General features: G+C 43.3%; 1 protein-coding gene across 1 annotated transcript in view; it reads right to left on the minus strand.

Moving 5' to 3' along the window:
- The window catches only part of LOC128424509 (A-kinase anchor protein 2), a gene marked incomplete at its 5' end in the record, with an annotated part of 28,106 nt that extends 19,833 nt beyond the window's left edge, over positions 1-8,273 (minus strand). The window contains 1 exon segment of the mRNA XM_053410703.1: positions 8,188-8,273. Coding sequence (XP_053266678.1) covers positions 8,188-8,217 — 30 coding nt within the window.
- Between the last annotated feature and the right edge of the window lie 5,747 nt (positions 8,274-14,020).

The raw sequence follows: 14,020 nt of genomic DNA on the forward strand, positions 1-14,020 counted from the left end.
CTACGGCTCCACATTTGATGTTACAGGTATTTAACAGTTAATCAAATCACCAGTTCAAAGTTAGCGTGGCCTCACATGCACAGAGTCAGAGTCAAAGTGGAGACTAGATTAGATTAGTGACTTACGGTGCAGCACAACACTCACTTGGATAACAGCTGGCTATGTATAGAAGCTGGACACACCCACCACAACACACAAAGCTACTATAGGTGGTTAACTGCCTGGTTTTCAATATACCAAATGCACATATTCAAAAAATCTGTCTTTTTCAGCTAAATCCATGAATTTTCTGACAAATCAATGAAAAATCTGGAACTTTCTCACAATGTTCTTTAAAACAATTCTTGGATACACCCCCTGACCCAGATCTGCACCAAATGGGTAATTAATGGGTTCTTCCTTGATGGGTCATGCTACACCCCTCTTTACAAAATTTCATGGAAATTGATTTATGTATTTTTTTGCATAATGTTGCTAAAAAACAAACAAAGTGCCGACGAAACATTAACTCCTTGGCGGCGGGAAATATTCGGTAAAAGACAATCAACCACCATTTAAACTATACTTAAATAATTGGAACATTTCAAACTCAAATAGCTACAACACAGCTACTGTGGTGAACTTATCAGAAATTGATTCCAACCTTCTTGTCCATCACCATCACACTCTTCCCTTGCATGAGTCGACTGATCATGTAGCTGGCTCCCGTATGTGCATTTTGATGCTGCATGGCTGACGCTCAAACCAAGCTCACCAGCAGCATTGGAAAAAAAAAAGGTTATTAATGACCTTTGGCTTTAACGGTGTCTTTCCCCGACCATCAGTCCGAGCACATCTACACTGTGGTCCTGCGAGAGTGAACTGCTACCCAGTGGTAGCTTATAGCATTAACTAGCTCTGCTCCTCGGCCTTGCACTGAGAGGGAGCAGTGCGTTAATCACCTGTCTATTTCCGGAAGCCAGCTCATTAGCCTGCAGTATTTAGACAGAGGAAGGAGGCTGCACACAGGAAGACAACTGGCTTCAACTGCAAACATGACTGAGCCTGATGATCACAGTCATTCTCGTTTATTTCTCGTTAATGCCACAGCTTGGCGCTCGTCTGTCTGTTAGTCCTGCACAAATACACTGTCTCCGCTGAGTCACTTCCAGAAAATCCCTCAAGTGCACAGCGTCAACTGTGTACAAGACAAATAAGAATCATTTTGTTTGTCCAGCTGATTAAGCTTCAGAACCTCCATCACTTTAGCACTAAAAGTCAAAATTCAAGTCTTCACCTTTAACCTTCAAGGAAAACTCCCCTCAAACTCACATCTGCCACATTCTGTGCATTCCACACATTACATCCCCAATCAGTCTTTCAGCAGCCTGCAGGAGCATCCCTGAATGACCTTCATCATGACACCAGCAGATACTGAGCAGAGTGAGTTTTCACATGAGAGATGCTCACTGGAGATTAGCATGGAAAGGATTTTTCATTTCCACACTTTTGCCAGCAAAACTTTGTCTGCCCCATCACGAAGGAAATACTAGAATAGCACTCAGTAGAGCTGCATACCTTAAGTTCAATCATACAGCACAAAATTGTACATACTCATGAATATCAGTTCCTAAAAGTACCTTATTTTTATAGATCCCATTTATTATTCCCTGACAAAACAATGAAAGTACTGAAAAATGCCCTATCTCCCAATGTTGAAGAAACTGAAAAAGTTCCTGAATCCTTCCCCTGATCCAGGTCGGCCCCAGAATTGACCGATGCCGCACCTTTCCACCAAGTTTCACAAGAATGCATTCTGTTGTTTTTGTGTTATCTTGCTTGGAAACAAAAACCAACAAAGAAATTAACAGGGGTGAAAACATCACCTCCTTGGTGGAGGTCATGAGACACATCTACCCCTGACAGATTTTCCATGAAGCGGTAGGAACTAAAAGTGTTTCTGACTCATTTCCCATAGTGACAAATCCTCAAGCACACTTCAAAACTAAAATAGACCCTTGCAGAAGCTGGCAAATATGACATCACCTTCTAAAAGTATCTTGACTTTGAGGGCCCACATCACACAGCTCTCAAAAGATTACAAAAAAAAACAGCAATGATGACGGCCCCCCCCCCCCGAACCTGCGCCCCCCTCTCGTACATTCTGTAACACCTAAAGCTCAAATGGCCGGCTGACATTCCAGTCTGCAGCTGGAATGTGATAAAGAGACTTCTGCAGCTTTTCACCAGCAAAACACCGGGCCCTCTGGTGTGAGATGAGGCCCTGACATTAGAGGTCAACCTCCCTGCTGACTTCCCTGTAACTACAGATAAAGCCTTTAGTTTGTTTTGAATTGTAGTGTGGGAAAAAAGACTAGAAGTACTGGTTAGAAATTACCAAAAAGTTCAGATGCAGTGGTAAACGTCCAGTTTGCTGTATTGTTTCGTGTCTATGTGTGCATGTTTGCTGTAAACATAGTAATTGTGCAAGTAGGTGGTTTGTGCTTGGCTTTGTGTTAAATGAATGACTTCTGTTGCGCGGCTCAACAATAGTCGGGGGATGTTTTGGACAATAGCTGTTGGCGGAGGTTGTGTAATGGTGGCCATCACATGGCTGCGTTGCTTTGTTGCATTTCCTGCATCCCTCCAGTTCTCTTCCTCTCTGGAGCACAGATACCAAAACAGGACAAAATACTTTTTCGAAAAATGGAATGTGGCATAAAAAATGACTCCTTGACCTTGCTCAGATGTTTCATTGAACATTTGTCTGCCTTCTTTGTCCTTTTTCAAATCGATGAGTCACGACAGGATATGGAAATAAAAAGCCCTGCTGCCTTTGTATCATTATGGGCTGGGCAGAGACGAAGGTTGAGTTAAGACATTGATCTTGACCTTAACTGTTCCAAACCCAACCTCTGCATCGACACGCTTGTCTCTGATCTTATCATATAGTTTGGTTTGGCTTTCTATCCTCCCCCTGCGGAAACAACTGAGCCAATCGGAGCTTTGAAGGCAGGATCAAGATGAGGAGGTCATCTCCCTGTGGCACTGCATACGAAGTTTGGCATGGATTAGACTATTCTTTAGTTGACGTGGCTAAAAGGAGGAAACAGCTCCAATCAAATCAGTTCCTCCTGCTCACGTACTTCCACGAGTCCCACTAGAGGGCAGAGCAGAGAAGAGAGTTTCCAATAACAACAAAATATGGCGACGGCGGACATTGTGATAATGTACTTCTCAAGAAAGAGGCATTTACTTTTCTCATTACATATCCGAGTTTAATGTTTCTAGAAAAGTGCCATCATCTCTTCAAGAATCTTCCTCTCTCGTGGTGTCAAGGTGTCGTCTTCGTTTTTTGCGTCATCTAACCCTCTACGATCAAAGAGGAAGTTCAGAGAAACACTTCAGCCGACACAACACACACTCTGTCCCATCATCTCTTCATCGAGCTGTCATCCACTCCCATGGGCCAAACAGAAGTAGGCGCAAAGTGTCACTCACGCCACAAAGAACTGCTTAAAATTCCGGCTACTTCCAGGCGTGCAATAACATGAGGAGGCTTTGTTTAAAACAGGCTGGGAAAATCATTTTCGTGGCTCAAGTCTTAGAACTGGCCCGAGGACCACTCACATGGTTCCCAGTGACAAACACAGCACGTGTTGGCTTTCTTGTCCACACATTGTCAGCTGATGAGACCCACATTCGGGCTGTAGTCATATAATCTGGAACAACTGAAATCAGGACAAACATGTGGATGGAGTATTGACCACATCTTGCTGTAAACCAGCATGTGGTTGGTCCAATCATTAGCCAGCCGCGTAGATAGGTCAGTTTTCAAATCTGTATTTCTTTAGCATGACACATAGACAAGTTATCCCTCTATTGTTTGATAGCATGCCAACTACTGTTTGCTAAGTTTACACGTAACTTTTCAGTCATCTGTTTGAGCCACTTGTAACGTCTGGAATTCGTCCAAAAGCACAAGGCGGAGTATAACTGTCTTCCTGGAAATGGGCCGGTGAAGGAAGATCAACAGATCGGCCACTGAAAGGCCGTCGGCCAGTTAATGTCAACAACACTTTGAGCCCAGTGAGGCTGAACAGACTTCCTTCAAGCATCCTCCTCACTCCCCCCGTGTTTTCCTCCACTCGCCTTTACATCGATTGTTCAAGCTATGCCCCAAAACACTCGCACCTGCACCTCCATTTGTCTCTCCTCGGGCCCATTGTCTCCTGTCATCGCATCGATCGCTCTTATCTAGCCTCTCCTTCAGTACCTCATTCCCATTTCCACCTCCTCTGCTCGGTCGGCTCAGCTCAGACACGTTGGCATCATCAACCACGTTGCTGTTACACATGTGGGTGCGTGTGCTTTCTCGGAAGAGGGAGTGGTTTGGAGGAAGAAGACATCATTGATAACTTTGTTGGACCTGTCGATGTTCTCACACAATTCGCTACCACCACATACAAACTCGCATACAAACACACACAAAGTACCTTACACACAGAAACCTTTAGGTGCTCTGACGGCCTCAATAGGACATTCAGAATGTGGCAGGTACCTCCTGTCATTAACCATCCAATCAAATCAGAGCTCTGGCTGTGATTTTTCTTTTTTGTTTCTCTGTGCCCAGGCCCAGCAGAGTTATTGGCAAACACTCTGTCTGAATTGGCAGTTTGTTGCTTTGGTTTCGTTATTTCCAGAATCAGCCAGCAATCTCAAATGATGACCAAACAAAACAGCTAAGCACGGCTGATGAGCTATTCTCAACAGAGCGGGAGAGCGGGCAATAAAAACAGACTTAATCCTCCATGACGTTGTTTACCCCTCAGCTTCACATCTGATATGAATCCCAGCAGCTGATTATATCTGCCGGGTAAAGTTTGTTTCCAAGTGGCAACTTCAAAATAAATCTCCTTCAAATTGTCCAGACTGTGAACTGGATGCAAAACAGGAGAGAGAAACTCGTCAGTCCCTCTGTATTGTGCAGATCAGCTGTACTCAAATTATACATCTGTATTGCAATAATAATCAACACTGCATTTAATAGGGGGTATTTAACCGTATTATATCTGTATAAATCTGTGTTTGTGGGATAAGTGGTCACGATGTACTGAGCTGAAAGATCTGATTTAATCTCTGGTGCCGAGAGGACGATTAAAAGTCATTCGTATGCAGCAGGAGGACGTTTCGTCCCCGGTGGAATATGAACATTGCTAAACTCAAAACTTCAAGTTGCTTGGCAACAGCTGCAGGCAAAGCACAGAGAAGTCTTGAGCAAACTAAAATAAAAACCAACACCCGGTTTGATCGCATGCCTTTTTAAAAAGTGTTTATATAGCCGGAGTTTAGGCTGAGATGAAATCCTTGACAACAGATTGAAGTTTAAATAAGAGTTTGCAAGCTGTATAAGAAATACCAGAGCTGCTGGACGATTAAACAGTTATTCTAGCAATATAATTTATAATTTCAATCAATAAGAAGATAACAAACGTTCAATATCTACCTATATAATGTTTATGCATTGTAGAAGCTTGGTGATGAGGTACAACACATACGTGGCTTTACTGTTATATCTCAGATTTGAACCACAGGAGCAAAAATCCACCTCAAAACTTAGAAGAAAACAATATTGTGAGATTTATCTTGATACTTATCGATATTTGCTGATATAATTTGCTTATCCCTCACATTTGAGGCCACGTTGCCCAGCCCTTAGACCCACTTCTAAAATAGATCATCATCATATTGAAGCATCGTGATCTCATAGAAATGTTCACATGCTTGGACAAGATAATAAACCAAGGTATAAGTCATCCTAATGATTTCACAGTCGGAGGAACATGACATCAAGTCATGAAAACCAGGTTAAGGTCATTCTCATATCTGTGTTGAAGTGATGCAGAGGAGGAGGAGGAGAAGGAGAAGGAGGAGGAGGAGGAGGAGGAGGAGGAGGAGCAGCAGCAGCAGCACAATGAGGCAGAGAGGCTACACTGCAGCAGATAGCCTGGTCCACTGACCTCCTTTGGGGACAGAGAACAGAGAGTATCCTGTGTCCAACACTTTGACAGACAAACAGTGAGATTGCAGGTATTAGACACAGGCACAGAAACACACACAAAGCCATACACAAAACGGACACACACACACAGCTCATTGGATGAGTTTACTCCCCTTTGTTAACTTCATTCAAAATCGATTTAAACCAGTAATGCTATGGTTTTAATTCACTTTACCTGTGAGAGGAGAGGTGCAGCTTATCCCCCGGAGCTTCTTAACACCGACTAATTACCGGATAATAACCCGGGGAGTAGTTTCTAACGGCGGAGGCGTAGCCGACCTACTGACCGCTACTTCTTCTCCTTCTCCTCCTTAAACGTGGCCGCAGATGGAGGCTGCTCCGCGGGGAACGTTCACACCAAACACCCGCACTGTGGAGCCGGAGGAGCGGATGCTAGCGGCGAGGTGGTGCCGGTGACCGCAGCCTGGGACCGGGGTGACATTGAGTCTTTACGCGCCAGCTTTTCCAACCTCACTCCTCCTCTCTCTCTCCTCCCTCTCTTTCTCTCTCTCTCCTCCCTCCCTCCCTCTCTCTCTCCCTCCCTCCCTCTCTCTCTTTTCGGTAGGCACGCGCGCTGAATAATGCAGGGCTCGCGAGCTCCCGGGAGTCTGTTCTGTCTGTTCTGTCCCGTTCCAGAGAGAATCAGAGCCGCGCGAGCCGAGCACAATGAGGCCGACCCGTGCAGATCAGGTTTCACTGCCTTCAGCTTCATTCATTCATTCATTGAGCTGCGAGACTATCTGACTGCAACCCTCCACCGTGCAGCCCCTGAACCCCCACCTCCTGTCTGTCTCTCTGTCTCTCTGTCTGTCTGTCTGTCTGTCTTCCACCTCTCCCTCTCCCCCTCTCTCTCAAATGTGCTCTGGTGGCACTTTCATCTCTAAACAAAAGTCAGAAAACTCCAGAACAGGTAGGACCAGAGGTGGTGAGAGGAAGTAAGTGAGCCTGGGGTTTTCGAATGTGACCTCTGGACAGATGTTGCCAGATGGGAGATGTTTGGTTAAAGGGATAGTTCACCCGAAAAATGAAAATACCCTCATTATCTAGTCACCACTTTGAGATGGAGGTGGTGGGGGAAGTGTTTGAGTCCACAAAACACTTCTGGAGTTTCAGGGGTAAACAGTGTTGCAGCCATATCCATTACAATGGGAGTAAATGGTTCTTAAAATGTAAAAACAACACCAGAAATAACCATAACATGCCTCCACACTGCTCCTAAGGTGTCGGCCAAGTGTCCTGAAGCCCCGACATTCAAATTCAACTCGAAACTGAATCTTTTACACCAAGTTTTTAGCCTAAATGTTCTTAGATATCATCCCCCTGCTGCGAACATCATGCAGCCAGCCACTAGGGGGCCATAGAGACACTTTGGCTTCACTTTTGGGAGCCGTCATGTTGTTCATCTTTAAATACAGGCTTTAAATACAATGATTGGACCCACAAACGCATCAGGGGCTGCTGTGACGGCTCTTCCCCATCTGCATGCTGAAGTGTCCTTGGGCAAGATACTGATCCCTGAATGGCCCCTCATAGAAAACCCATATATTCAAGTATTTACCTGATTCGACCGTCCCAGCGTGACTGCAAACTCCAGAGGGTGAAAGCAAAAACTACCACTGAAAAAATCCTCGGACGTTTTACCTTGAAGATCCTCAATATGTGATGTTCAGGATTATAAGGAAGTCTTCTCTGCCCACAATCCCTGACCCAGCTGAAGTGTTTAAACTTATCAGCCTGAATGTTCTGTACTCAGCTGATGCATGAGCACAAAGATCACAGACACAAAGATTTATCTAGTACAAGAACTCTACTCTCAGCACTGCTGTTTTCTGGTTCTCCTCGTGACTTCACATTTTTTCCAAGACACACACACACACACACACACACACTATTTTCAAGGAGTGATAGCCCTAAAATACAGATAATGGGTGTTGCTGTTTGAAAGCCTGTAATCATCCATACAGGGTGAACAGATAGTATCTTATAACTGCATCATAAAAGATTTCCAGGCAGACGGAGCCGCGGTGTCATCCCTGACTCCTCTGATCTGGTCTCGGTACATTATGTGATCAATGACACTCTTTCATTGTCCATAAACGTCCGTGCAGTCATACATTCAACCACACAGACACACACTGTTTACTCACCATGGCAGTGTGAGGATGTTTGATCGGCATGGGAGCTTGATAGCCATTCGTTGTTGTCAAGGCAACCTCGGGCGTTTTGATGTAGCCTGTGATAAAACAGAATTTTTTTATTTAATTTTTTTAGCATTGTCATCTTTGTTAATCAGCATCACCTCCCATAATAACCGTGCATGATCCAGCACAATATCTTGAACACATTAATTCACGGTCTTTGTCACGTAAAGATCATTACTCTGGATTCCCTGGATTTGAAATGAGATTTTGAAATAAGAAAAAACATGACAGCCCATGGGCAAATGTGACATTGTTTAAAGTTGATGCGAACATCCATGTGACCTGTATCCTAAATATGACCAGGACATATAAATTAGTCGTTTCATCCATCTTTACACAACCTGCACGTACGTCTCTGTGGTGGATTCTGAATCTGCAAATCTCATATTCTCTAAGTCAGTTAATACTTTCAAATCCAAGAAGAGTCTTCACTTCACTGCAGCCTCTTCCTTGTATATTTAAAGTCTCATCCTTTGCTGATTCACTGACCCAGTTCCACCTTGATGATTCAAGTTCATCTGATTTTTATATCTTCTCATCCTGAACCTCCGGACACCCACACACTCACTGCAGCTGAAGACACGACGCGGCAGCCGGAGCAGAAAACACTGACATGAATCTGTCAGATCGGGTTTATTCTGCAGCTGCTACTGCTTTGACTAACATACAACCAGTGATAGTACCATAATGACATCATCATTATTATTACTATCATTACCATAACGCCCTCTATGCTGCTACTGTATCAGTCACAGTATGGGGAGCACAAATAATATAACTAAGTACTAGTGACAGTACTATAAAGGGTATTAGCATTTGTATTAGTGGCTGGTATAGTAGCAGCAGTATTAGTAGCATCAGCAGTATATGTGATACTTGATCTCTTGTTGCACTGTAAATGTCCAAATGTAGGATCAATGTGCATACAATAATAATTCAACTGATTCTACTTTAATATCTCAAAAAGTTATCAATTTATCCTGTGATTAAATCAAAAATATATCAAATTTTTATTAGTGTTTATGTCCTATTGTTGTCACATGTCACATGATACCTTATCAGGCCATGGTGTCACATATAGTGAAATATGTTTATACTTGTTTATACGGCCTTGTTGTGTCCACATGCATGTGTGTTTGTGGCTTCTGTTAAAGACACAAGAAACGCACCATGCAGCCTTTTATTATCTGATGATAAACATAATTCAATTAGTGGTTGTTATCATGGGAAACACAACCATCCTGTGTGCTGGAAGTGACTGAGTGTGTGTGTGTGTGTGTGTGTTCTCAGAAGTCGCAACATCTCTGATATATTCATTTATCACCCTCTATTATGTTGTCTGGGGAAATGTGAGTCATGTTAGCGTGGCCGCCCGGCACAGATTAACAATGACACCCAGTGTGTCATCAAAGATAGACCTATCAAAACAAAGATGATGTCGCACAACTGCTATGTACTGATGTACTGTGCTAGTTTGCCTGTACACATACAGTTTGTGCCCTTTCCCTGTGGTGTCAGTGAATAAATCCATGTGCAATGCAGATTGTTTTTAAAAACTGATTGTGATACATGGTTAATGGTTATAGTGCCTCAGTGTGGTAGGGGTGATGTGTGAAGTGATCCCTGGTATCAGTAAAGTAAAGTTAGACGACAATGTTGATGAGCTGTCGCAGGATTTCTTGCAGTACCTACTATTAGCACCAAGGGGGCGCCTCAGGGCTCCTGAAAAAACAGAACGGGGGTGTCTAGATTCTGTTGATCTACTTTTTTAAATCTAAAATATTTCTCTTTCCTTCCTTCAACAACATCCACACATTCCTTTCTTCCCCTTCTCCTATCCCCCTCATGAAACACTTATTTATTGCATTGTGTAAATTCATCAAATAACACAATCATGAGTCCCTCAGGAATGCTGCAGTAACATTCAACCTTTCCTTCCTCTGCACAGCTGTGTTTTATTATTTTGTGAATTGAATTCAAATGGATTTCAACAATTGAAATCAACTCAGCATATTACTTTGTGTCTTCTGGCCAAGTTTCTGGACTTCATTAATATTTCATGTAGCGGTTTATCAAGCTTGTATTTCATTATGTGCTTGTGAGTAAATATTATGACACCAATACTGTCCACATATTAAATTACTCACAACAAGGAAGGAGTTGCTGAATCAAAGCAGCTATTGTGTATATCAAGTGAAAACAGAACATGTGCTGGACGATAGAAAACATTATGACTGTACTTTGATTTGTGCTTTTTGTGTGTTTGTGGTGTAACTGTGCAAAAAACACAGCGGCCCTCTTCTTCACATTCAAAGTGACTTTAAGTGTTGTGCATTTCAAATTGATTAAGTGACCAAGTGGTGCAGAGCTCGCTGCAGGCAAGTTAAAACCTGCCTCTATAAAATAATCCCAACATCCTTTCAACTTGTTTAGTTTATGCATGTGGAAGACACTACAGTTCATTGTGTGTCTGTGTGTGTTTGTGTGTTAGTTGCAGTAGTATAACAGGTAGGGATGCAGTAAGGACAGCTTGTGATCTGTTTGTCAGCAGCCGATGAAGAAGTGAACGTTAGAGACAGATGGAAAGAACAACAAGCGAGAGACGGCAGGGGGGCACTGGAGAAACTCAGCTTTATTGACCAAAGAAGAAGATACAGACATCAGAGAGGAGGAGGAGGAGAGAGAGAGAGAGAAAGAGAGAGAGTGACCGAGTGAGTTGTCATAACCATAGAAAGAAGAAGAGGAGGAGGGAGAAGTGTGAACAATAGAAAATGGCTCCTTTTGTTTTGTTTTTTCATTTTAACAGTCCATACAACCGTGAGGGCAGGCAGCCATAGAGGGTCAGAGGAGCACTGCAGGCGTGGCAGTGAGGCTGGTAAACTCAGCAAGCCTGTTGATCACCTACAGCTCCTTGCATTAAAACACATCACACACACACACACACACACACACACACACACACACACACACACACACACACAGGCAAACTAGGTGGGTAAACCTTCCTTCTTCTCTAGAGATTGTGGCTGCATTTTTTTCTTACAGTAAGTGCTTCTTCGTTCATTGCACATCACGTGTGTGTGTGTGGAAACTAACACTACACTTCCCAGAATACACTTCTCTGCATAGTCAAACAATCATGCATTGTCCCCAAGTCTGTTTATTTTCAGATCTGTTGCAGTAAAATTGAACCAAGAGAAAAAACGGTTATTTCAATAAGGGGCAGAGTGACTTTGCATTTTCGAAATCTGTAATTGTTATTTAATAAATTCCATTATTTTGATGTTTTAATGTACCTCAACATGTGTCTTTGATTGACAAAAATGCACCGATCACATGTCAAGTGGAAATTAACATGTGACCCAATTGAATGGACACAAATGGCTGTTGCAGGATACGCCATATATAGGAAAACATCCACACACGTGTAAAAAGAACCTTGTCATGGGCTCCCGTACAAATCCCTCTGTATGGTTAATTAGGAAAAATGTCTCTGAACAAAGTTTTTCTAGATCCTCGGATGCATGGTCAGCAGAGAGGGGGTTGGGGTTAATCGTGAGACTACACACAGCAAAGCGGTGAAGTTAAGAGAATGAAAATGTATGAATCTATCATACACTCGTCATATATGGCGTAGCAGGACATCGGAACAACGTCCGATACCCGAAATAATCAGAACTATCTCTAGATCTCTCTATATATGTGGAAAATAAAATCATTGCTAAATAGAATATATAGTATTTACATTCTTTATCTACACAGGAAGTGACAGACCCCCGGTACAGCAGCAGGGGCCAGTCAAACTAAAGCTTGCATGTTCTGCAGTGTCAGCAAAGATCGGAGGTGAGATTGTGTGAGCTGTGCACGGAGCCGTGTGTGGAAAGAACCTTTCAATGCTGGAAACACTATTCAACGCCAGGGATTATTGTTTCTATCCTTCATTCTTTTTTACGACTATTCCACAGTGGAGCTGTTGCACTAAAGGTTGTTTTTTAAGTCGTTGGTTCAGGTCCAGTAAAAACAAAAGGAAAGAAAAGGCACTGCACTCTGAAAATAAAGGTTTTTGTGGCTGTTCAGGTCAGTCAGTGCCCATTACATCCGGTTTGTGAAGCTTTATTCATGTCATGATGTGAATTAATCACATTCACACCCAAGAAAAAATGGACATCACGACCACACGATACAAACCTGAGCCACAAAACATCCCTTAAATCCCACTATTGTATCTAAAGAGCCTCACTGACCTGTTTGTTAACGTGCAAGTGTCGTCTTCGATCGCATGTCTGAGTTGTGTAACTTTATTGATCTCACTATGACCACCGGTGGCTCGCTGTAGCGTCGAATGTAACATACAGGACACAGGAAATTAAGCCAAACTCCTAAACATCCATTACCACTCCACAGAATGAGCCTGATCACTGAGAGCTTTTCATTCTGAAAGCCAGCCTAGAAAATGACCTACAGTGTAATAGCGTGTATATATGATGTTATAATGACACCCATACTTCATTATTTGTAGCACCCTTGTAAACGGGGGTCTGGCAGGCGACTGCAGTGCGAGCTGGCAGTGTTGTTTTACTCTCTTTGAATTCTAAAGAGCATAATGGATCGGTGGTGCTCCTCTGAGTTTAATGGATAAAAAGGTCGACGTGAATTTGCACATAATCTTCGTCTAAAAAGCTCGTAGTTGTAAATTCAGTAGTGCCTGTTTATATTCATCCTTCACGTCTTTGTGCCGGGCTGTAAGTGGTGGTAACCCATGTTTTTTCCATAGCTGGAAATGTATGTGTGTGTGTGTGTGTGTGTGTGTGTATGTGTGTGTGTGTGTGTGTGTGTGTGTGTGTGTGTGTGTATATGTGTGTGTGTGTGTGCTCCCTTCACTGCCAGAGTGAACTCATTAAGCTGCCGTGAAGCTTCCTGTGCTCTCGAGCCTTTGGGCACACTAGGAAAAAAAAAATGTGGCGGCGTCGAACCTACAGGCTGCCGAACGGGGCTCCACGGCTTCTCATTGGCTGCTGAGTTAGGAAGTACGAGAATAGGAGGAAGTGACCTCAGCAGTGGAATAGCTGGAGTTAGCGCAGGAGTTCCGAGTGAGAGAAGGAGGTGAGAGAGAGAGAGAGATGGGGGAGAGGGGGTGAGTCGTTTTTCTACAAACTACAGTGTCAAAAAAACTCCTCCCTCCTTCCCCCCATGTTTCAACAATTCAACGGCCATTTAAGTTTCCAAAAAATAACAACAGCAAACTGAAATAAAAGTCTAATTGAATCTATCTCTAACTTTTGGTAGGAGTGTCGATGTGGAAGAATGAGGAGGCACATAAAGAAACCAAGGCAACGAGTACCCTCCTCTCTGCCCTGGTCAGACAGAGTGAACGAGGAAGGGGTGTGTGGGTCGTTCGTAGGTTTGGTGTGTGTGGTGTGTGTTTTGGGGGGGGGGGGGGGGGAGGAAAAGGAAGTTGGAGGTGTCTTAGTAGAGAAATTAAAAAAATAACTGAGACTGTGTCTTATTGAATGTTTATAAACCGGCTTATTCAAAGCAGGGGTCTGGTGGATTTTCATCGGAGCCAAGCACACAGGGGGTAAAACAGCATAGCCCCCCCGCCCCCCCGAGAGGAGGTTTAGAGAACCTGTGTTTTAGCTGTGTGTGAAGAAACATTATTTTGACTCCATCTGTCTGTTGGATTTCACCATAAATAAAGCAGCATGGCAAACAGCTCAGTTCCTGCATCGTGAAGTGGATTTGAATTCGTGGAAGGTACTGTGTGTTGTCGCAGGAGTTT

Source organism: Pleuronectes platessa, chromosome 19 (genome assembly GCF_947347685.1).
Source record: "Pleuronectes platessa chromosome 19, fPlePla1.1, whole genome shotgun sequence".
Taxonomy (NCBI): Eukaryota; Metazoa; Chordata; class Actinopteri; order Pleuronectiformes; family Pleuronectidae; genus Pleuronectes; species Pleuronectes platessa.